Raw genomic sequence first — 25,178 nt, 5'->3', positions numbered from 1 at the left:
GATGCTAAATACAGGAGTGCATATTGTGTAAATATAGGTTGGAATTATTCTGGGAAAACCTGGAACTAGAGAGAAGCTGTGTGAAGTATCTCATATGGAAGATTTCCTTTTAGGGCAACATAAACTACCTGTGAAGGTTTGGTGAATTTGGCCAATAGGAATATACTTGGCGTGTCAACCTGACACAGTTTTTTGTGATTATTTTTCTTTGCAGCCACTAAACAGGAAAAAAAAAATATTATTTAAACAGCTCTAGTTTTTTGGCACACATTTCACATACGGATAGTATGTCTGGCACAGTTTCTTTATTTTTATTCTCTTATTATGAAAGGATTTTCCTGAATCTGTCATATATGTTTATAATAAATCTTAACCCTCACCCATATATATTTTTTACTAAAATAACAATAATGATCTGGAGGAAAAACACAGGATGAATGAAGTGTTAATAATATCTTTTGAAATTGTGTGGGAATTCTTGCGTATTTTAGAATCTTGGTCATGTTTCCTGCAGTAATATCAAACATAATGCCCTGACTAATTGCTGTTGGAACTATTTTACTGAACCCCCCTCATTTCTGTTTAGCTGATGTGTTCTTCATTTCCTTCCTTGAGCTGAAATGTGAAAATGCCAGGGCTCTTTTGTAAACAGCTGATATGTTCTGTTAGAAAAGCCAACAGACTTTTTGGGGAAAAAAAAGAACCAAAAAAATTATTAACTGTGAGTTTGATGAAACATAACATATAGATGTTGGAGAAAATAAAGTTGATCTTGACACTGTATTTAATGCGTACATTAGAGGGAAAAATGCAATACCAGGATGATATTATCTTAATGTATACTGATTTTTTTTTAAGGTACTTAGTGAAGCACAGTTGTCCAGGAACAAAACAACCATTAAAAAGAAATAAATTTTAATGTTCAGTTCTCTATGCTTGTCTTCCCTGTGAGGGTGGGGAGGCCCTGGCACAGGTTGGGTGGAGAAGCTGTGGCTGCCCCATCCCTGGAAGTGTCCAAGGCCAGGTTGGAACAAGCTGGTCTAGTGGAAGGTGTCCCTGCCTACGACGAGGACTGGAACTAAATGATCTTTTAAGTCCCTTCCAAACCATTCTATCATTCATTTTACTTGGAAATCAGTGGACTCAGATACGTAATCTATAACGTTACATAGACAGGAAATCCCGTAAAGATTTAAATTACCTATGTTGAAGGACTATAGATTATTTTAAAAAATAATATTATGATATTATAGTGATCAGGAAAAATATATATGTTATTTTTAGACCCTGTAGCAGTTTAAAACACAGTCATATACTATGGACAGAAAGGATTACGTGTAATTACTCTTTTAATTAAGTTTTGCTAAGTGTTGGAGAACTACTCCAATAAACAAATGCTGACATTTGTTCCTTTTTGAGACAGAAATGTATAGGTGGGATTGCTTTGATTTGCAAGGAGCAGAATTTCCTTGCATTAGCACTTTTATCTGCTTTAGCCTGAGTTTTGCCAAAGGATGACTCTGTTTTATTTCGGACTCCCTTTGAAAGAGCTTCAGAATTAGGTGTCACTGATTGTATTTGGGGTTGGAACAAAACACCTCTTGATTTCCACTGAATCTTCCAGGTTTTCCTTCGTAGTGTTAAAATTTTGGTAGAAAAGCAGCCAGTAAAAGTGCTCTGTAGCCTGGTGCTTTGGGCACCAAACCTCTACAGAGGATAAAGCTGTTTGTCCACCTTCAGGCAAAGAATGGAAACAGTCCCAGATGTCTAAAAATTAAGCTGTTGTTCAAGGATGCGTAGATATATTGACCCTTCTTCCCAAGGAATTTCAAAATCAAGGAGACACCACTGGTGTGGGGAAGGTGGAAAGGGAGAGAACAAATATTCTCACCTCCTGGAAAATCTGATTAGCTGTGAACAGGTACAGGTACAGAGGTTTTTCCCTTGGTTCACTCGTTCGTGCTGGGAGAGCAAATCCAGACTGAGACTCTGTTAAGTTGGTTTCTTACAAATTGCTCTGGGAAATTGAAGGTAATGCAGGATGAAAAGCTCAACTATTGCTTTGTCTACAGAAAGCGTTAGTAACCTACCTGAGAGCCTGAGTAAGAATAGTTTTCTATATTTTGTTAAATAACTTGGTAAAGTTGGAGAAAAATTTCAGAAGATTTTAATGACCTATGAGTTTCAAATTTGTAATATTCTATACAGAAGCTGAGCCCTCCCTGGTCCTCTCTTCTGAGCTTCTCTAGCCATTCATAAGCACCTGACATGTGGAATTAGCTTGGGGGGGGAACGAGGGGAAAGCATCAACAAAAATGCTGTGATACTTATTGTCTCTGGTACATTCTCTCTGAGATGGTTTGGTTTGTTTTTTTGATAAAAGGCAAAAGATAAATTCCCTATAATACAGAGTTGAGACATCACTGCTAAATTAAAATGCTCTCCAAATTTAGACCTATTAATTACACATTATGTACCTTTTTACAGTAAGCTTGAGCTTTTAACCTGTTAAAGCAGAAACTGCTTGAAAGCAGCAGCTGTGCCGTCGGTGAATATTAAGGAAGATGATTCTCTTAGTTAATTTGAAAACAGCCTGCAGCCTAGAAAAGAAACCTCTAGTCCCACAAATCCCCCCAAATTGTTCTGAATTTAATAGAATAGTTATTTATTGGGGTTGGGCATGTTTGTTTTTTTAATTTTTTTAATTGGCTTATCCACTGTTTAAAGGGTGTCCCTCTGAGTGGACAAAACAAGAGAGTTTGTTTAGTTATTTAATAAACAGGGCTTCTATTCTGCAAGTAAACATTAGGCAGCTCATAAAAGCCTCTCAGGGAGCTGCTGTTGATATTTGTTCTGTCTTCGCCAACGTTCAGGGAGCTTTGTTGAAGCCTCTGGTCCAAAGTACCAGCTTTGGTCTGGAAAGCAATGTCATCAGTCTGTGTATGCTCATTAGATTGATTTTCTCAGTAATTAGATTTGCTTTGCTCCACTTTGACCAAGGAACCAGAGGGGTTTCGTGGGGGTGGGAGCACAGAGCACAAGTAAAGATTGTGAAGTTTTGCCACTGTACAGTCACCTTGAATATACTGAGGTGAATATACAGAAGACTGGGCAGCAGAGGCTTCAACCTTGAAAAAAAGGAACCTTTTATTAAAGAAAAGAAAAAAAAAAGCCATTTTTTGGTTATTCCAAGAGTGCAGTTCTAATGTGAAGAACAGCTTGCCAAAGCCAAAAAGTGATTCGGAAAATAGATAAAAACGCTTCAAAATACTTTAGAATCTTTCAGGATAACGCTGCGAGGCTTCACTGGCATATTTAGGCATCTAAATTCCAACTGGAACAGACTTTCTTAGGGGAAAGAACTGCCACTTGAGCACTCTCAGCAGCATATTTGGCATTTGTATGAGAACTGAAGGATAGGCTTCAATTGCCTTGCATAAATCCTGGGTAAGAACACGAGTTCAGTCCAGTATGTCTAATTATATGAGTACAGATGGATGCAGGATCTGCCCTATTTCGTATTTAGGATTTTTACAAAAGAAGATTTATTCTTACCTGGGATGTTCATTTGAATGTCGGTGTCGAATGTCAGCTGGAGTGTTAAATGTTAGTTGGAGTGTCTGTTGTTTGAATTTGGGTGCCTTTAGTCCATGTAGATGAAACTGGCATTTCTCAGCCTTTTGAGAAGCTGCAGGTTTTTTTCCCCTGCCATAAATCATGTGAATTCAAGTAGAACATTAAGACTTTCAACTTGACTGTGTTTGTGTTTAAGCCATTCTCTTGAAATGAGATCGAGATATTAAATTTAAATCACCTCTGCGCTCCCTTCTCAAATTGAATGCTTGCCTAAACTGGGAATAACAGAACATGAAAGTCAGCTGTTCCTCTCTGAACTTCTAAAATGAGTAAAGCTGATCTGAGGTACCCCAGTGTTTTCTCAGCATCTTTTGTTTTCAATATCTTCAGCACAAGTCCGTTTGCCTCTATTTCTACTGGGTTTTGACCAGCTAGGAGAAGAAAATTTGGGAATTTTGACCTCAGTTTGTAAACTGAAAAATATTTTTTTCTTTGAAGTTTTTCAACAGTCCTAAGCAGCTGCATGATTATCTGTGAGAATCATGTTATATCTTTTTATAATTTTAATCTAACAGGTGAACGTGCGTTGTACCAACATATTCCCAATCTAATTTGAATGGCACTCTTATGTTTCTACACAGTCCTGTATGATTTTGTCTTGTTTCTTCAGACTGCGGTGTAATGTTGGTATAACAGGTAGCAGGTAATATCGTGCAGGCAATTTGACTGTCACTCTCTCAGGAAAGGTGGTTTCTCAGATGAGAACTGCCTGGGGTAAGTTATATTTCCATTGCCTCAGAAATGGAATTGATTTCCTCGTGTTTATGCAAATAAACATTTCCAACAGCTGTTATCCCCAGACTGTATCCCTGAACTCATTTCTCCTGTCACTCACGCCGATGGAAATCAAGATTAATTCCACTGTCGCTGATGACTGGATAGCGCTAAATATATAGAAAGAATCAATTATTTGATACATTGCAAACCACCCCTTGAAGTAAGACAGAGTACAAAGCAGGGTTAAAGCTTGGAGCACCCAGAAGCTGCAGCATGTGCTGTGGCACCAAACCCTGTCACACGCCTGTAAGACCACTGGGGCTGTTCCTTCCCCTGCCCTTTCAGCTGGCAGGAGGCTGGCAGGGGGTTCAGAGAGCTAAAAAATTAGTCATGGAAAGAAAGTAAAGATTTTAAATATATATATATATATATATAAATATAAAAAGCATTAGCTTCTTGGCAGTGGGGAAAAAAAAAAAGTGTATATAAGAGATGAAGCAAGAAATACTCACCTGACTCTTTGGCTTATTGTTATTCTGGCTTCATTCTAATGCAGTTTCTTCCTGTTCAATATCAGTTTATAAAACTGTGTTACATGTTCACTGACCCCCAATAACTAACAAATCCCTCTGTGCAGTCTGATGAATAAATTCCAGTTGGTAGTAGTGCAAATGTATGCTGATGGCTGTTCAGTGAATCCGTAATAAATTAACCATTAAAAAGATGGGGCTGAGAAGAATAAAAGGATAAAGGATTGACGTATTTTTGTAATATGTTATGCATTTCTGGGAGCAATGATATCTGCATTTCTTTTATAGAGACTATGACATGCTCTTTGGTCAACAGATTGTATCTTTTTAATGCCAGAGAAAGGTAAGCTTTAGTGATCCATTGCCACTTAGTGCCATGATATAGTACTTGATGATCTTGGAGGTCTTTTCCAACCCAATCTATTCTATGATTCTATGATTTAGAAAATACTATTTTATTTAATTCTTTCTATACATGGGATGGCACTACAGAGACACTTCTACATGGAGTCTCTTAAACATTTCTGCAATGCCATTGTGCAGATGGAGAAGTGAAAACACGGAAGTATTTGCTACCATTTGTGTGGATTGATTGTGGAATTAATTTCTAGCTTGGTTTTTCAAAGCTACAATTTATTCACCCAAGTGTGTGTTCTGTGAGGCAGGGCTGGGGTCGATCACTGCAGCTTTGCTGAAGTGGAACAAAGCTGCTCTGCGTGAGTTGGGGACCCTCATCTTTGTCTCACGGGGTGGGTTGAATGAAGAGGCTTCGTCATTTCGTGTAAGAGTTGGTGGGTTTTGTACCTCTACTTGGGAATTATGGAGTGGAACGTTCAGTGTGATCTGCAGTCCTTTACTGTGCAAGGGCTGATTTGTTTGTGTTTGTAGCTGCCCTTGAACCCCCTCTATCTCTTACTTTCACACACATAATTTAAAGAATTTATACTTAAATTTTGTTATGTTTTTTTAATGTGTTCAGGGCTCCTGTTGCCGTTTCTCACTCTGAGAACAGGGACTGGGTTTTCAAATAAATGGAATCGAGTAGACTGCAATCCCTTTTAAATACTATAAGGAGTGATCAACATCTTTGTCATTATTTTTGAATTACCTGGGGAGTCTGAGAGACATCTGAGCAGAGACAGCAGTAACAATGAGTTAAACTGATCAGAGGAACCAGCACGTCACCTGTTCTGATGGGAAAAAGAAGTTCTTTCAGAGAAAGAAAAAATCCTTCAAAGATATGTTTTAATTACATCTTTCCTTTCCTCTTCCAAGTGCATAAAGATACCCCAAGAACCTGAGTAATATGTGGTAATTTGATTTACAAGATGAACTGTTCAGACTCAGCCAATAATCCTTTGTGGTGCCGTTTCAAGCACAGAAATGCACATGCAAAAAAAAAAAGGCAGTGGGAAGGGATATCAAAATTTCCTTTGGCTTAAAAAGTTACCTCCACTGGTAGCAGCTTCTTGGTAGAACTCATGTTGAGGATTTTTTGGTTTGTATTTTTTTTAAGGTGCTAAAAATCTGTGAGTTTACTACAATCATGTAAAAATAGTCCTAATAGGATGCAAATGACCTTCTTGCTGTGCACCAGACAAATGTGGTCTTTAGCTTGTTCTCTCCACTCACAAATCCTAACAGCTCAGACCTGTATTTTAGCTCACAGCGAGTCTGCAAAGGAGAAATGTGCAGAGGAGATGAAGATGGGGGGGTTGCTGGTTTTTGGCTGGGTTTTTTTAGTTGTTTTTCTGCCTGCTGTCATTGCTCAGTCTCCTGATATGTATTTGAATGGGCCCTGATTAGTGCACACTGCCTGCAGTTGGTCTAGTGAGCCTGACCTCGTCACACACTGCTGCTATTTGTTTTCCCTAATTAAATGTTTCATGTGCGGGAATAGAAATCCATACGATGTGTGTCAATGCAGACTTGTGAGGCTAAGTGAAACAAACACCTGCCAGCAGTGCTTTGGGTGCAGCTGATCCTGCCTTCAGACAGGAGCATCATCTGTCGAGTTCCCTTTCGGCTCCGATTTCCACGACGTGCAGTAACATCCCATTAATATCAGGGTGATGACGTGGGTGCTGCGGTGGAATCTGCTCCCCTGTCAAAACCAATCAAACTTAGCCACAGTGTTCCCAACGTTAAAATAAACTTCATTTGCCTCCTCCAAAGGAAGGTGTTGTTTATTCCCTACCTGCTTCACAGATAGGCAATCTATGGGTTAAAATAAATAGATAAATACAGGTATAATCCACCACCTTATCTGGACATACTGTTGGGTGCAATTATCGCTTCTCAAAGCAGCATGGAATGGGCCTGAGAGAAGACCTAATAATGCTCCATTGTGTATGACCTTGCACCTTCTGTATTTTTTGTTCTTTTTCCTATTCCAGGATGATATCTCAGAAATCATTTAATCTAAAGGCAGATCTTGGAAAACCTGTAGTGTGATGAAGGATAGCTTCCTAATCAACACTGGGGGAAAACCTGCTCTTGTAATACACTCATTCACATGTGGCTAATTTTAAAGGTGATTTACTGAAAAGTCCAAGAAACCAAAGTCCTGGAGCTACTCCTTGGCCCAACACAGGATTTCACATGTCCAGAGTGATGTTAAAAGTGCTGGTTTCAGCACACACAAAGGTCAGGAGTCCCTGTGGATGCAAACTAAAACATCTCCCGACTCCACACCTTCCTCACGGAACCAACATGAGGCGTTTTGGCTCAGAAATGCAGCAATTCTCCTGCTTCCTGCTCAAAGGTCTTTCAGTTGTGCAACTATTGGTGTATTTTTGTAGGAAGAAGAAATATCTTCTATTAGGCAAGCATTTCTGTAAACACCAGGCACTATGAAACGTGATTTCTTAGAGATTTGTATTTTGTGGTAAAGTGTCAGATCCAGCTGGAGATTTTCCCACAGAATTTAAGACATCTCTCACCTACTCAGACTCCTCAGTGTGACCCATCAGGTAAACTCACTCTTCACTGAGGCATTAGGAGGGTAATAAGGTTTGTGTCCTCAAAACAGTTGCCTATTTCAATTGAAATTTAACTTTCATTGAGTTTTCATTTTTAAGTGAATTTAATTTTCACTGAGACACTGAGGCTTATCTGTTAATTGAATTAAATCAATCCAAGACTTAAAAAAATATTGAGAGGGACTTGTGGAGAGACTCCCTGTAGCTTCATCATGGACCCATCAGCCACTGACTTTGAAGCAGCAGTTTGCAAAGGAGCCCAAACACATCCTGATATTGCCATTAAAACTGACAGCAGAGACAATTGAATTATTGTACTCATCCCTCCATGCCAAGAGGACCACAAATCAAAGCACAGTAGATTATAGATATCTGCAGCCCTGTTTAGAATTGTGATCTCAGTGTTGATTTCTTAAATATATATTTATTTCTATATTGTGTTTAGGGCTGAAAGTCACACGAAGCAAATTATTTACGTGTGAGCTGCAATCATGTGACAACTATCTTATTTTTGAGGAGTCTAAGAAAAAGTCAGAAATAGCACTCTAATACACAGAAAATAGTCTGGGTTTTGTTCAAATGGGTTTGGATATTTATGAGCTGATGACGATCCTTTGCAAAGGTAATGAGGTTTTATACACAGAACTGCAAACCTGTGACAACTGGGTTAAAATATAACAGTGAGTCAGGATGTAACAGTTTTTAATCAAATAAAGCATATGACTGAGTTTACACCTGAGATGAAAATTTTCACATTTTTGTTAGTACTGAAACAAAACCAAAATTCTATGTGAAAAGCCTCGTGAATGCAGCCTTAAATTAGGAGAAACTGTAAATTGAGGATATAAATTACAACACTGTAATATATTAAATACTTAACATTGATAATTATATTATTAATTAAAATAATACTGTGGGGTTTTTTTATTGTATTACCATTTAAGAGGAGGAGAGAGACCTAAATATAAATGCAGTTTTTCTCACCTCATTGTCCTATCCTTTCCTGTAAGAACAGATCAAGATCTCAGGTTTCTTGGTGCCATCTTTTTGGCCAACACGTTTTTGACAAGCATGAGATAGACTATGCGTTATGTGGAACAGGTATTTTAGGCTAAAACTCTGCTGAGGGTTATATTTGCAGTTGAAGAAAGTGGACGAGGGTGTGCAAGTGCTCAGGACTGTGTCTTGGCTGTGGTCAGCTTACTGGTATAATTGCTGTTAAACAACTGTATGAAAGTTACCCCTGTTTATGATCCTGCAAAAAAGATGGATAGACAATGGTTGGACAAAAAGGCAGGAATAATGGACTGACTAGCATTTTATAATACAGAAATGGGAAAATAACTCATATCAACATATAGTTTTTCTGCTAAATACTCTGGATTTTTATTGGTGTCAGACATTCATATTGTAAAAATAATGGTCATAAATACACGTTTCCAAGAGAAAAAGTGATGTATTAGCGGGAAAAAGGGCTGCTAGGCAGATGAGTAAACTAAATGATGTTTGGAGCCAACATGAGCTCTCTCCATGCCAGGGTTAAAACACACTGACAGGAGGAATAGAAAAGGGAACATCCAGTTCTGTTGCCTTGTCTACACATTCTGGTTCTGGGCACATGGCACAGTTTTGCATTACTGTTGAGCCATTACTGTAAAAACATTTTATAGACTATCCTTGCACAAAAATTGGATACATGTAAATTCAGTCTCTGAATGGGACTTTGTAAACCATTAAATTATTACCCCATATAAAAATTTCTTTGCTCACCACTAAAAAGGAAATCAACCCTCTGATAATTTCTGGGCTCTCCTGTGGACCCAGTTCAACAGATCCATGTCTCTTCTGTGATGAGGGTCCAGGGTTGGACCCAGGATTCCAAGTGAGGTCTCACCAGGGTGGATTAGAGGGGCAGAGTCCCCCCCTCAGCCTTCTGGCTCCAGTCACCAGGGACTTCACCTGACTGCCGTGATTTTTCAAACACTGTGGACAGTGCTGGGCAATTCCATCAGCCAATTCCCTCAGGCCTCTGGGGTGCACCTCATCAGGTCCCGTAGACTCATGCATGTTCAGCTTCCTCAGGTGGTCACAGAGTTCATCTTCTCTGACAGTGGGAGGGACTTTGCTCCCCCAGTCCCTGTCTTGCAGTCCATCCTCTCAAGAGATGTGGGAAGAGGTTTCCATTGCAGACTGAGGCAAAAAAGTTATTGAGTAGCTCAGCCTTCTCCTCATCTGTTGTTGCCAGTCTTGCTTATCAGGGGGATGCACTTTTTTTGACCTTCTTCCTTCTCTGGCTAACAAACCCTTGGAAGTCCTTATTATTCTTTACATCCCCTGCCAAGTTCAGCTCCATCCACATTGGTCAGCTAAATAAAATTGGTTCTATCTAACTCGCAAGTTATGTTTCTTTAGGGATCAGTGATTATAATTTGTGCTTTGTTTATACCCTGGGGTGTCTGTTATCACGCTGTTAATGCCTTCAAAGCTTCTGTTAATGTCTTGAACTTTTCTGAGTTCCTTCCACAGTCCCCTCTTTTTCTTCAACAGCTGTCAAAATACAGCTTCCTGATAATATAACTAACATTTAATTATCACAGCCCAGTCAGGCATGCATCAGTGTCCCAGGGTCACTGAGCAGTTTGCCAAAATAGTGGACTGTTATTAGATAGATGGATTGCTTTGGTAACTACTTGCTATTAATATCTATTAATTATAGCACTTCCAGGGGTATGTTGTCAAAAATGCTTTATGGGACCGACTCATACACATTGCAGTCTTGTAAATCTTGTTTCCATAGGACACCAACTGCCCTCTTGCTCCTTGACTGTTTCACTATACGTTGTTCTTAATTCATGATGAATTTTAATAGCAGTGGCCTTGATGGCAGACTGACCAGAAAGGTCACAAACTTTCTGAGTTGCTTCCTCATTTGTGGGTATAACAAACCGAGACCCTTTTTTGGCCATTTTGCACACTTTGGAACAGAACAGTTGCTGTTGGTTAAAGGTTCTGTTGTCTGTCATTTCAGAGATACTGTTATAGTTTTTGTTGTGTTCCTCTGCATTCTTTGTTCACTGGTTTTTCAGTGTGAGTAGACCAGTTGTGGAAGAATGGTGTCAGAAACCCTTTACCTATTGTCAAATTAAATAGCAAAAGTAACCCAGTCCTGCTAACAGAGGTAAAAAAGCACTGAGATGTGTCTCTGGTCTCTGACCTGTGCAGAAGGAATTCTTGTAGTTGGATATTTTACCTTTATTTTCTGTGAAAAGAAGTAAATATATATATATACACCTCTACCTCATAAAATCAGTAAATCACATTAATCACTCTTAGCCGTACTCTCTAGACTCTTTGTTAGTGGTGTGGTTTAGAGCAGGATATCTACTCCATGGCCCTCCTGAATAGATGGACAGCAGGGAACAGATTCCCTCTGGCTTTATAGGCTGCTTTTTTGTATGACAAAAACTCTTAAGAAAACAAGGGAGGATCATCTGTAATTCCTAAGGGAGTCTTCTGTCAAAACACAAAATAGTTCAGTTGATATCACCTCTGGGAATTAACATCCACACCCACTTTTCTAAAGTCTTTGAATTCCACGCTATTTAGAGATACAGTGAAACAGAGAACCCCTAATTTTTAATTATGAGATTGGATCTTCATGTAGTAACTGGGGCAGCTCTGAGCCCGTTTGTTCTAGATGAGGATGCAGGGTGATAGTTCTGGGCACTGTTTTGCTCCCAGTTTCCAACAGCGTTGCTTGAATAATTTTACAAAGGAAATGGAAGAAGTTTCCAGTATGGTTTTTTTTAGGTGTAAATTGGAAAAATGCTCTGAGACATTCACCTGCCTTTTTGATGTTCAGCTGGCTTTCCCCTGTTTTCCACAGAGAATTCTTGGCATGACCCTGTTGAAAAATCACTAAGACCTGGAAAGTTGGTCTAAAATCCCAGATGCACAATAACATTTTCTCCCTCTTCTTTTAGACCACACCAGGGGTTTCTTGTGCTCTTGCAGTCAGGCACATTTGTCATGGTTGAGGCTCATCAGTGTGGTGTAGAAACTTGACCTGTTTCAGGAAGACAGAGTTTTATGGCCAAATTCCATTTGTTCGGAGAGAAAAGAAAGGAAAGAAGAGTCAGTATTTACTTCTAGTGAATTTCTTCTTTATTCATATCTGAAATCATTATTATTGTTCAATATTAAAAGCAAAGGATCAAACATAATCCAATACCTTTTTCTTCTGTGCTTTAGTGGCAGCTCTGTATTTGAACATGAACCAGTGCTGGCTTTTTTCAGTTATGAAAATAGTGAAGTAGAAAGGTTTTTTCAAGGAGTTTCATTTTTGATCTCACGTTTACTCCATTCGATAAGCCATAATCACTGCATGTAAGAGAATGGTCCTAGAAAGTGGAGGAGATTCAGGTTGTATTAACAACGCTGCACTGAAATTGTTCAAAATGAGGATCTTTTCACTTAGAATGGAGTTTTCTGTTCACATGAGGCTTCCAACACTATGAGGCTTCTTTCAGAAATCTCAGACCGAGACCCACTGAATTTATTCAAGTTACTTCAGACATCTCTTAAAACTCTTTCAACTAAATCTGATACAGAGCAAGTCTGAAGGGAGTTTGAGTGAGTGGAAAACCCTTATTCCTGCAGTAAGAATGAGAGAATATGCTGCTGACCTTTTGAGAGTGAAAAGAGTTTTCGTAGGTTCAGTGGGCAGCATACAAAACATGAAATAAAACATCCAACTGTTGTGCTTAAAATGCTTTGTAACTTTCCAAAGTCCTGCTCTTACCAATCTCCTTAGATATTATCTTGTAAATGTCTGAGCAGTTTATAATAAATATGTTCAGGGCTTGGTACTGAAAATTTTTTAAGCAAACATCAAACTCAGTAAATCAGATCATTATTAATTTATAAAAGAAAAGCCCTTTTTTAGTGTTGTACATGCAGTTAGGTTTTTTAATGTACAGGTGAACAACTCAAAGATACATCTCTTATTTAGGTTGATATAAACGAGGGAAAATTGTCCCTATTTCCAGCATGAGGTTCCCCCCATGCCATATGGAAAAGGTACTGAGAAAGAGGCCCCAGCCTAATATTTTCCTGGTAGCACAAACTGGCACTGCAGTGCCTGACAAGGAAGAGGAATCTGCTGCAAGATGTACTCTCAGTGACATTTTGATTTTTGGCACTTGTTTGTGTATGGGCAAAAACATCCTGTCTAGTGATAAATAGAGTTTTGCTCATAATGTAATGCTTGAATGAACAGAGCGAGGATAAATAAGTTGAAGATCTTGGGTAACTTGGCTTCAACTCTGCTCTGCTTTAGAAAAAAAAATCCTATTTGTGGCTCCATGAATATCACTGGGCTGCCTACAGCAGCACCAGCATTAATACATGTCAAAATTTTGAAGGATTCAGAGATTGAAACAATATCTGGATAAATTACTAAGTGAATGGATAAATAATTACAAATAGTTAAGATACCACAGTTCAGCAAGTTACATCCCATCAGCTGGAACATCATAACTGATTATTTGCTTGGGTTTAGTCCACTGTGAATGTTAAAGAAGCCTCTGACTTAAAGCAACTTCATCTCAGGCTGAGTAACACAGAAAGTTTCAGCTTCTCAAAAGTATGGTGTTGACTCATTAAATTTGCCAGTTTCTTGGGTTTGTGCAAGTTATTCTGCAATTTTCTAGATTAAGAATAACCTGATATAAATTTTTTTCTTCCTAATATTGCAATGAAAAAAAAAATTACGTAAATAGAAAAGGCATGAATAACAAAAGTTAAAAAAAAATCACATACCAGCAATATGGAAAATTAAAAAACTAAGAGAAAAATAGATTTCATTCTCTACCTTTGGATGGTTAAATGGTTGGGAAAGTTGAATAGAGGTTTTTTGGTATCATTTCTTCAAGCAATTTATGGTGAAAAAAAGAATAAAAGAAAAAAGTTAAAAAATTGATATTCTGCAGCCTTTGGGTTGCTGTTGCTCCTTTGCTGTAGCATACAATGCTGTCTTTTTTTACATTTTTTCTCTAAGCAGTGGATTTCTTTTTTGGACCTTTTCACTTATGCTGAATTCAGAGTGGCCATGTTAAATCTTTGAATTTAATTTTGAACCAGAGGATAATACAATTTGATAGTCATGAGAGCACAATGCATCTTGATAGTCACAGTTACCTTTATTAATACAAAGGGCTCAAGTCAAAAATGGAAATGGTCCAGTTTAAAAATACAATGAAAGGTAGGTACACCTGATTTTAATCAGTGCAAAAATGAAGTAAATTAATATGAAAGATCCTTGATTACTTTTGTAACTTGGAGGGCAGTTTTATGGCAGAAACGAAGCTTTCCTGTCCTGAATAGTATGGATGACAAAAGTAATGAAAAAATGCTGATCCACTCTTCAGTTGCTTCCTAATGAAAAAAAATAGTGTAGGTGCTGCCCACCCCAGCAGGGCCTGCACTCTGAGCTGCCACATCAACTCTCATATCAATATCAATTGTCATATCAATTGTCATATCAAAGTATCTTTAGATAAATCCTGTCCTTGGCATGGCCTTTCAACAATGGTCTGTTGGGTTTACACAGCAACGTTTTGGTAGCAGGGGGGGCTACAGGGATGGCTTCTGTGAGAAGTTGCTGGAACCTTCCCCCATGTCCCTGGAGCCAATTCCAGCTGGTTCCAGGATGGACCCACTAGTGGACAAGGCCAAGCCCATCGGAGGTGGTGGTGGCACCTCTGGGGTAATGTGTGTGAGATGAGGGAAAAACAAGGCAACAGTAACTGCAGCTGGTGAAAGGAATGAGGATGTGTGAGAGGAACTGCCCTGCAGAGCCCAGGTGGGAGCAGCAGGAGGGGCAGGAGGTGTTCCAGGAATGGGAGCTGAGGTTCCCCTGCAGCCCGAGGGGCAGCCCATGGTGAGGCAGCCGTGCCCCTGCACCCAGGGAGGCCCAGGGGGAACAGAGATCCACCTGCAGCCCATGGAGGACCCCACACCAGAGTGGGAAGAGTGTGAGGAGTCCAACCCCTGAGGAGGAAGGAGCAGCAGAGACAACATGTGGGACTGACCACAAACCCTATTGCCCATCCCCTGTGCCACTAAGAGGGAGGAGGGAGACAATTTGGGAGTGAAGCTGAGTGCAGGAAGAAGAAAAGGGAGCGGGGGAAGGTGTTTTTAGGATTTAGTTTATTTCTCATTATCCTACTCTGATTTGATTGGTAATAAATTAAGCTGGTTTCCCACAGTTAACTCTGTCTTGCCCATGATAGTCACTGTGAATGATCTCTGGCTGCCCTGAACTCGACCCACAAGCCTTTCATTGCATTGTCACTCCCCTCCTCATCTGAGGAGGGCAGTGACAGAGTGGTTTTGGTACCTGAGGTTCAACCAGGATCAAGACACCACAAAGAATAATAAAAATTTGCATTAGAAACCAAGTCCCTCCCCAGCCCAGTCTGCTATCCAGCAAGAAAACGAAGCTGAAATGCAACCAACTACATGCAGATGTATTTTATTGTGACTGGTCCTGTATGTGTTTTAAACAACTGAAACTACTGGAACTCTTTACATGATTAAAGAGGGATACCTGGCAAGGTGCACAATTGCATCTTGTGCTGTCAGTGCCAGTGATGGGAATGAATATGAAGCAGTTGGTACCTTCTTCTTCACATCCCCAGTTCTAGGGCTGGTTCAGTGATTACAGAAAAATACAGCACCTGGAGTGTTTATTTTCTTGCTCATTACCTTTCCATGCTCTTGCAGGACAGGTTTAAGGTGTTCAGCAATTGTTTTGATGGTATAAGAGTAGCTTAGCAGACCTGAAATTCTGGACAATAATGTTTATCTGCACAGCAGTTTCACTGTTATTAAGTTCTCCACGCAGTTCGAGGATGATTCACAGTTCATTGATTGTGGCATTTAAAATGTATTCATTCATATAAATACTCTTCAGACAGTTCACATTAATCTTAATACAATCTTAAGTTCTTTATGGCACTCAGTGAATTCAGGGTGCTCAAGGAACTTAGTAAACAGAAAAAAAAAAAAAAAAAGGAAAGAAAGAAAGAAAAAAATTAATTACCTGGTTGCTTCCACAGCCTTTCATGAAACCTTCTTTTCAATGCTTTGGTGGAGATAGAGCACTTGAAGCATAAAGGTAGAGGCTGTCAAATCCAAGTTTTGGTAATTGGCAGCTGTGGTAATTTACAGCCTTTTTATTTTCCTTTCCCAGCTGTCTGCTCCATCCAGCTCAGGAATGGCATAATTAACAAATTCCCAACCTTGAGGAGTCTGTTGTATTAACTATGCCCATGCAAAACGAGTTATAATGCACCATTAAAACCTCTTTTATTTCAGTAATACCTTTTTCAACAATCATCAGGGCCAGCTAAGTTTAAATAATAGACTAGACACATCTAGAGGATCAGAGAGTCAACCAGAGACCTAAAACAGCCTCTGGAAGGGCATTCCTCTTTTTATCCACTATCCAAAGGAGTCAGTTTGGCACCTAGTCAAAGTGTCTCAGCTAAGAGGGGTGGAACTGGGTCTAAGCTTCTCTTGTCATAGTTTTAGATAGGAAAAATACCTGAAGTTGCTGAATTTATAGTCAACTAAAGCCTGGTGAATTACCTCATGGTTTCTGTCAATGAAGAGCATCCATGTGGACCTCGCTGTGCCAGGAATAGTGACCTGACTTTCTACTTGATAACAGAGTCAATCAAAATAATTAAATAGTGTGGTATCTGGTGACTGAGTGCACTTAGAACTTGTACTGTTTCACAGATCCGTGCTTATGCAGTGGCACTAAAATGCAGACTTGAGCAAGTAATGGCTATTTCTTGCCATGTTTTAAAATTCAATTTTGGGAAAAGTCATAGTGTTTCTGATTTGCAGTGCTAAATTCAATTTTATCCAGATTGCATCTACCTTTGTGGAATTTGCTTATCTCTGTACTTGTTTGCCATAATCATATCTCCCCATGGTGCAGGCTGAATTGTGACATGGGATTGCTTTCTGACTGCTGATGACACAGTGGTATATTTATGCAAGTCTTGAAATAAACCACAGAAACTATTGGGCTCATCATGTAAGGATTATACATGATATGTATCACTATTTCTTTTAAATAGATAGCTGTAATGCTCTTTTGATGCATATTTAATGCAGCAATAGATTACATTTTTACTCCTGTATTGGTAGGAGCACCCAAACCAATGTACTGAACTCTGTTTTACAAATAAAGGAGAAAGTTTTCTCTGGTTATGTCTGAATCCCTCCTTGGAAAACAGGGCACTTTACAACATTCAGATACTGTCTCATCAGATTCTGTTGAAAGAGTAATTAACAGAGACAAAATAGGTTTCATTTTTACTGATTATATCTGCCAAAATCTCTTCCAGAAGAACTCAAAGACCTGCTTCATGGTTTGATTGCCATTTCATGACACCCAGCCCCGTACAGTGCTCTCTGTGAAAAAATAAGGTGTATGTTGGATCTGAAGCCTTAGGACAAATTCCCATCAGGATAATCACAAAATGAAAGGGCAATCTGAAAAGCCACTTATTTCAAATACAGGAAGATGGCACTTGCTGAACTTAACATTATTTACTAGTCTTTAAGGCCTGTAATTTCCACTCATGTTAATGCATTCTAATTATCATCCTGCTTAGCTTTTGTTTCTGGTGAAGATTAAAGTGTTCTGTTTGATGTGTGCAAAGAAGTGACTACAGAAAATGGTGACTTAACTGGAAGACGTCAGCTCAGGAGAAGGCTTTTGACATGAGGGCTGTAAGGCTGTTAACAAACAGACGAACTCATTTGTCTCATCATGGAATGAAAATAAAAATCCCAGCACTGTGATAAAATCTTGACTAGGAAAGTGCCTGCAGGACTCTTTGAAGCCTTGGGTTCTTCTCCTTCCTGAGCTCTGGCGCTGTGATATATGCAGACCACGTTCCCCAGAACTGTGAAGGGAAATAGGTTCCATGCAGAACAGATGGATCAGGGCTAATGCGGGGATGTGCACTGGAGATGAGAACAGTTTAATGCCACAAGGGGAGACTGGAGGAAAATTGGAAGGATGGGGGTATTTGAACTAATTCATGAATCATTTCCAGCTGATAGTTATGCCTACAGGCACAGTGAAGAATATCAAGGAAGCATATTTAAAATTTATAAGTTTGTTTTAATGTAGATTAGAATTAAAAGCCATACTTTTTGATGATTAAAAAAAAAAATATCCTGTATTCCCCCGTCCCAGAATGTACCTTTGTGATTTAAATATCACTGATGAGCTTAATTATGTGCACTGTGCCATGAACTGCTCTTTGGAAAACCACGACAGATTCGTGGACTTGGTCAAAGCTTTTGGGAATGAATTTTTTGGAAGAACTGTATGAGCGGGGAGAACATGCTCTTCCACTTGAATCCAAGCCACAGAGATGCAGCTCTGGAGACATGGTCTGACTGCTGGATCCCATTCAGATGTCTCTCTAAGTCTCCTCTGTCTTCATCTTATCCAAATAGCCTTCAGTCTTAGGTTGAGACTTCCCAGAGCTGTGCCAGAGGGAGCAAATGCAGATGCAGAGATCTTTGAATGAGATCTTCAGGCATATGTTACAGAATGAGGCTTTCACCAGAGACATTTCACATCACTGTCAGGGTGGATGTCTTACTGTAGAGCAGGCAACCACACAGAAATAAAGAGGTCCACCTGAGAGTTGAAATAAACCCCTCATAAAACCGTCAGGATCTGAAACAATGAAAATATTGGAGAGGTATGTAGCTTCCCAGAGTTTTGCTTATGGATGGAAAAGTACAGTTCCATGTGTTAATATTGCAAAGATTCTGTATTTTGAAAAGCTCAGAGTATATGGATGCACCTGATTACCTACATTCATTTGGACCTGGTTAATAAGAAAAGAAAAGAAACTGTGAGAAAAGGAAATGTTGAGATCATTGTCTGGGTGCTCTGCATTCTCTGCGTGACTTCTCGGGAGATAATTTTCAACCTCTAGAGGAGGATGTGAAACACTTGGCAGTGAGGGCAGACTCTGAGAAAAATCTAAACAAGATGGGTAGTTCAGTTTGCTGGTAAGGAAATAATCTACACGTGTTTCTGTTCCCCAGCACAGAAGATGATGTATTATTCCTCTTGTACACAATTCTTTCATTCCAGGCAAGGCTCGATAGGAGCAGAGAAAGGCATGGCCCTAATGGCTCACTTACCCAAAACTTGATTCTCATCTGCTGATTTCATTGCAGGTTGCAAATCTGGCCTGTTCAATCTCAAATAATGAAGAAGGGGTGAAGTTAGTCCGTATGGCAGCCACGCAGATTGATAGTCTGTGCCCACAGGTAAGTAAGATTCCTACTAAAAAAGTACCCGAGAACTCTTTGAGCATTTAAAAGCATCAGTTAGCTGAGACAGGGAAAACAGCCTGGGTGAAGATTATAACCTTGGTTTTGTCGTGATGTTGTTGCCTGTGAAAAATTCGTTCGTACCTCGAGCCCCACGTGTCAAAGGGGCTGTAATGCTGCATTTTTAACACGGCCCGTGATCTGTTTGCTCTTTCTGTTGTGAAAACAACTTTCCCTTCTCCTAACAACTGGGTTTGAATAACAGGTGATAAATGCTGCACTCACGTTGGCTGCCAGACCCCAGAGCAAAGTAGCCCAGGACAACATGGATGTGTTTAAGGATCAGTGGGAGAAGCAGGTGCGAGTCCTCACTGAAGCTGTTGATGACATCACTTCGGTGGATGATTTCCTCTCTGTTTCAGGTACCGAGAACAAGGGACTCTTCTAAAAATATACTCCTAAACTGAAGTAATGGGTCAGAGTGAATAAAAGCTATAATTGCTAAAGCATCATTGATCCATTAGTCTGTGTCTGTGGGAATGCTGATCTTTTGCACTCGGTAGGAGCAGCCACACCATGTCAATTAATCCCTGGTAGCAATGATTGGCTTTTCACCTCCCAGAAAATAGCATCCTATTTGCACTTCTATTTCTAGAGAAGTTTTGTCTCAACTCAGTCCCAAAGTAGGATTTTAGCCCCTTTTTAAAAATGCATTCCAGACCAGTGACAGGCTGACAGTATTTGTAGAACTTGTTAGAATCCTTTTACAGTTGTAGGCAAGAGGAGGAAAGATGAACTTTATAGAATTATAGATTCACAGGATGGTTTGGGTTGGAAGGGACCTTAAAGATCATCTAACCCCCTGCCATAGACAGGGACACCTTTCCCTAGACCAGGTCGCTCCAAGCCCCATCCAACCTGGCCTTGACACTCTCCTTGCTTCATTCTGTAGCTTTGCTCAGCTCAGCTGTGTCTGTACAGTGGGGCAGATGTACCTTACAGTCCTTGCCCCCTGACCATCTGCACCAGGTCACCAGGCCCTGAAGAGGGATAGGAAGAAGGGAGATACACAGGTGCTGCAGATGTTGGTGATGGACCTGACAGTGTTAATTGTTGGACTCCAGGATCTTAGAGACCTTTTCCAGCCTTAATGACTCCGTGATTCTGTGATTCTTGTCTGGGTGTGTTGTCAGACATGACCAGTGTGTACATTTGCAGAGAGCTGGGAAGCACTTCTAGGTCTCAGTTATTGATGTAACAATAAAACCAGAGAGAGAGGAGTGGTGCAAGAAACAGCAAATTTTTGCACTTCTCAGACCTCACTAGGGAGGCTTACAATGCAAAGCAAGATTTTCTGTGGAAGTAAACAAAGCATCTTAGTCCTTACAGAAAGAAGGGATGGAGAAGAGAAGGACACTGACTCTTTGGGTCACAGTCGTTTCTCCATCCTCCTTGTGAAGTGCCACAGCTTGTGGCAGAGTGGATTGTTATGATATAGTCATACACAACGAGCAGGGTAATTGCAGATTGCTGCGTGTCCTGGGTAATTGTCTGCTGCAGAAAACTCATTTTCCTATTTCAGTTTGAAAGGTGAATTTCATTGTTGTGAAGAAGGACACAGAGTGTGCCAAGAGTGCTTGGCTTACCTGAATGTCTCAGAAGAGGCAAACTTCATGAGCTGGTCTGGCCAAAATGTTATGTTTCCATCTACGTTGCTTTCCTTGATGTTACCTAAATTTTCTAATAAAAGTTTGTGAGATTTGGAGGAAAAAAAAAACGACTTATACTTTTTAAAAATCCCTAACTTTCCTCTTTGTCCTGCCCTTTATTTTGTTTAGTTGTATCCTGCTCCTATTATTAACAGGAAAATGGTTGGACTTTCAGTTAATTACCCTCCACTGTTCACCAGCCCTGTTAGAGTGCTTACTGCAAGCCATGGCAAGAAAATGAAAATGAACTGTCAGAGCAAAAGGGTACTTCAGAATCTGGGAGCACATTGATTTTTATTTGAGATTTGAAACCAACAAACACTTTTCAGCAGACCTGGCTCTGCAGTGAAAGGGCAAACCAGGCTGTAAACTGCTGACCCAGTCCACAAGCCAAAGAGTTGGCAGACTTTCTCAAGCAGCCATTTCCTGATTGGCTTGAGAACTTTGTTTACTCCAAGTGCTTTTATCCATAAACCAGAAGTCAGTGGAATGGATGATGAGGGTTTTAATTTTTTTTTCTCAAATCATTTTTCCTTCTAAGTTAGTCTTGACTTAGATCCAAACTTTCCAAAGTGGCTGGGAAGTATAACTTCCATTGAGTTTGTTTGGTTTTTTTTTTATTCTAATAAACATGACATGTATCCACAAATCCTGTTGCTTGCTTACTGTAAGCTTGGAAGCCTCAGCTCACACAGGGTAGTTTTGTTTTTGAATGTTAAACCAGTGAACCATTCTAAATGCTACTGCCTGATTAAATGCAGCTCCTGAAATGACACCTCCTCCTCTTCATATTGAGTGTCACATTCATGGTATGTTTTATCAATAGGATAGCTACTAAAAGAAAGCTGACCATGATTTTAATAAATTATCTCATATGCCAAATGCAGCGTCTGTTCAAATCCATGTAGCACTTCTTGTTGGGCAAAAGTTGGTTGTGGCGTCATAAAAGCAACTGATGATGTTTGTGAGAACAAAAGAGTGAAGAAAAATTTCGGCCCAGCAATGCTTTTTAATTCTGTACAGGGAGTTCTTTAAACAAAGGATTTTGCCTTGCAAGTTACTCAGATTCACATCTCGGGGGACTTTCAGTTTCCATCCATAGTTGTTAAAGTGTAAAATTCAGCATCATGTAATACATTTCTGAAACTCTCAAATGATCCAACCTTGGGATTTTTAACAGTGAGGATTAGTGAGTCATTCTTTTTAGTGGCCAAGGATAATTAACAAAGAGCAGTTGGTGAACTGATTAATTCTGTTTTATTGCTACTACAACGAACAACATTTCATTTTCAGTTTAGAGGTGTCTGTAACAGAAAAGCAGGGTGGTTTTTAGAGTTGCTAAGTGTCTCAGACTGAGTTTGGTCAAATATGAAATTCAGTTATAGTCTTATTGGAATTATTTTGACTCTCCTGACTGCTGGGAAATAATGCCTGACCTAATCAAAATCTGCTTCATCCTTTCACATTATTTATATGAGAATACTACATAGATTATGATATCACAGCACACGGTGCTGAGCCAAAAAAAAACAGTGCAGCTCCCAAGAATCCAATAAAGCTGGTCAATATTAACTCATCTGAGCAGACTCACTGTTGTTAACTCCTATTTCAGAATATGCACAGTCACATATAATTATAGTGTGTGTCATGAAAAATTCAGAGCTTATTTCCTGGCCTAGATGGAGTGCAGGAGATGAGCTGCTCATGCCCAGGCTCCCTGCTATCTACAAAGGCCATTTGCTGTTGTGTTTTCAAAACTATTTATTTTCATTTAGGCACAAATGAACCGAACATATTAAATTTCGTGGGAGTGTGTAAATTCATCTTCAGACTGTTTATTAGAGAATCTGCACGATGTTTTACCACCTTCCTTTTTGCACTGATTTTTATTATACCAAAATTCAGTGTGATGGTTGAAATTAATGGGACTGGTTTTCGAAGAATTGCAGGCTGGGACTCACGGTACAGGTAAGGTGATGTAGTCCAGTCCCTGTTAAAGATAAATATCCCACTTGGGAATTTTACTGTTATGTGGCATAATATCCCAGAAGAGCATTTGCTTTGCAGGCCTGGATAAAGACAGGTAGCAATTTTTTAATGCACTGACATTTGCTGTTCACCCAAATCTCTAAGCTTTGCTACGAGGAAGAGGGAAATTAAATGAGCTGTATTTTTCCCCCCTCCATCCTAGAAAACCACATCCTGGAAGATGTGAATAAGTGTGTGATTGCTCTCCAAGAGGGGGATGTGGACACGCTGGACAGAACCGCGGGTGCCATCCGGGGCCGCGCAGCCAGAGTCATTCACATCATCAACGCCGAGATGGAAAACTACGAGACTGGAGTTTACACTGAGAAGGTGCTGGAAGCTACCAAACTGCTCTCTGAGACAGGTAAGTTTGTTGGGATTATTGATTTATTGAAATATCCGTTATTTGGTCACCTAAAACTTTCGGTTAATTCCCTGAGATCTGTAACTCGGAGGGAAATCTGTGCTGGAAAACAAGATACAAACAAATAAATTCGTGACCGTGGATGGTTTTTTTTATTCTCTGCTCAATTCTGTCATACTGAGAAGGGATTCAGTAACCCATCAAGACTGGGCTGCTTCATCAAAGTTTCTAGATTTGAATAAATAATGCACTGTCTTTTCTTCTGAGTCGGTTGATTATGTATTATGTGTCTCTAGAAAATCATTACAAACATTACTCTGTGGTCTGTGCAGGTGAATGTACTTGTTGATGACTGAAACTGTGTTTCTAAACAGAACAATTTTTCACTGAAAAATAAATATGAGCAACTGAAAATGTATTATCTGATTGAAAAAAAATATAAAAGTCTTCTAGGTTATATAAAATATGTAGATTATATAAAAATAGAAAAGTTTGCTGGATTGGTAGACTGGGGGGAAAAAACCCTCTTTCTTTCTTTTTTTACCTTGACAGAGCAGGGATTGGATTCATCTAAATGTAGGTGATGACATCTAAGCTGGTCATTTTAAACACCTTTATACTCAATACTCTCTGTTGCTATGTGATCTCAATAATTCAGCACAGCCCAGTGCTCTCATCGTGAAGCAATGGTCTATATTTTTTCAGATGAATCACGCTTTCAATTTTATTGCCTTTAGGTCTCCACTCCCTGACCAGGTGACCAGGTGTGTTATAGATTCATGTATTATGGTTGGCTGAAAATGTCTGAGCTGATCTTCCCCCACCTGATTGCACTTGCTCATCTGGGATTTCAAATCATCAAGATCATTTTAGAGGGAACAAATGAAAATCGCATCAGTTCAGAATGCAACAAATATAACTTCTGGACAGAGAAGTCAGGCCTTTCCCTATGAGATGGAAAAGCAAAAACTTTTGGGGCTCTGGCAGTCTCTGTGTTCACTTTGAGAACGGGAATCGACAAAATAAGCTAAAAAAATATGTTGGGATGATTTAATGTTACTTGTGTTATTGTTGTGCCCAGCTTAATATCTTTTAGCCCTAATAGGGACCCCAATCCTTATTTGCACAGATAAATCCCAGTGACCCAAATCAAGAATTTCTTCTTTCATTCTGACATTCCAGTAGGTTTTATTAGAAATTATAGCTGAAGTGTGGATTCTTGAGATTGTGATTATGACTAGAAAGTTTTGCCATGTGCAACACCGGTAGATCCACAACATCCAGTAGAATTAACTTTCACTGGCAGGTGTAAAGTGCCATTATATAGATCAATAATAGGTCCAGTAAATACTTATATTCCATATTTATTGTACTCTTCAATATAATTTGAATTATAACTAAGTGCTATAAACTCTGGACTAAGTACCTCTTGATGACATCAGCTTGTTAATGCTGAGATTCAAAACTTAAGAGCAAGTCCCTGTTCCTCAAAGTTATTACTCTATTTTGTATTTTGTCAAATCTAAGAAAACCTGTGAGTATTAAAAAAAAATTAACAAAAAATATGTTTTCAATGTTGAGAACTTTAAATCATGTACAAATTGTGCAGCAGAAGTTCAGGAGACAAAATGGGCCCAAATTCAATGGAGCTGATGAAGCTTAAACAATTTATGCCAGGCATGAATGTGGATCATTAATATTACAGCACAATTTCTATCTGTAGCTTTTCAGGCCATTTACAAAGGCATTGATTATTATTTCTCTGTGATTAAAAAGGTAGAATTTACTGACTCAATTCACTGCCCTAAAATGCAGTGGTTAAAATGGTATT

General features: G+C 39.4%; 1 protein-coding gene across 3 annotated transcripts in view; it reads left to right on the top strand.

Moving 5' to 3' along the window:
• The window catches only part of LOC114068625 (catenin alpha-2), a 148,828-nt gene that overhangs the window by 71,027 nt on the left and 52,623 nt on the right, over positions 1-25,178 (top strand). For all 3 annotated transcript variants that reach the window (XM_027904903.1, XM_027904904.1, XM_027904902.1), the window contains exons 4-6: positions 19,151-19,243; positions 19,512-19,668; positions 23,147-23,347. In XM_027904903.1, the coding sequence (XP_027760704.1) occupies positions 19,151-19,243; positions 19,512-19,668; positions 23,147-23,347 (451 nt within the window). The remainder of the gene's footprint in view (positions 1-19,150; positions 19,244-19,511; positions 19,669-23,146; positions 23,348-25,178) is intronic.

This window comes from Empidonax traillii, unplaced genomic scaffold, assembly GCF_003031625.1.
Source record: "Empidonax traillii isolate 1590-97213 ecotype Southwest subspecies unplaced genomic scaffold, ASM303162v1 scaffold1101:size226669, whole genome shotgun sequence".
Classification (NCBI taxonomy): domain Eukaryota; kingdom Metazoa; phylum Chordata; class Aves; order Passeriformes; family Tyrannidae; genus Empidonax; species Empidonax traillii.
This window is presented reverse-complemented; position numbering and strand designations above follow the sequence as displayed.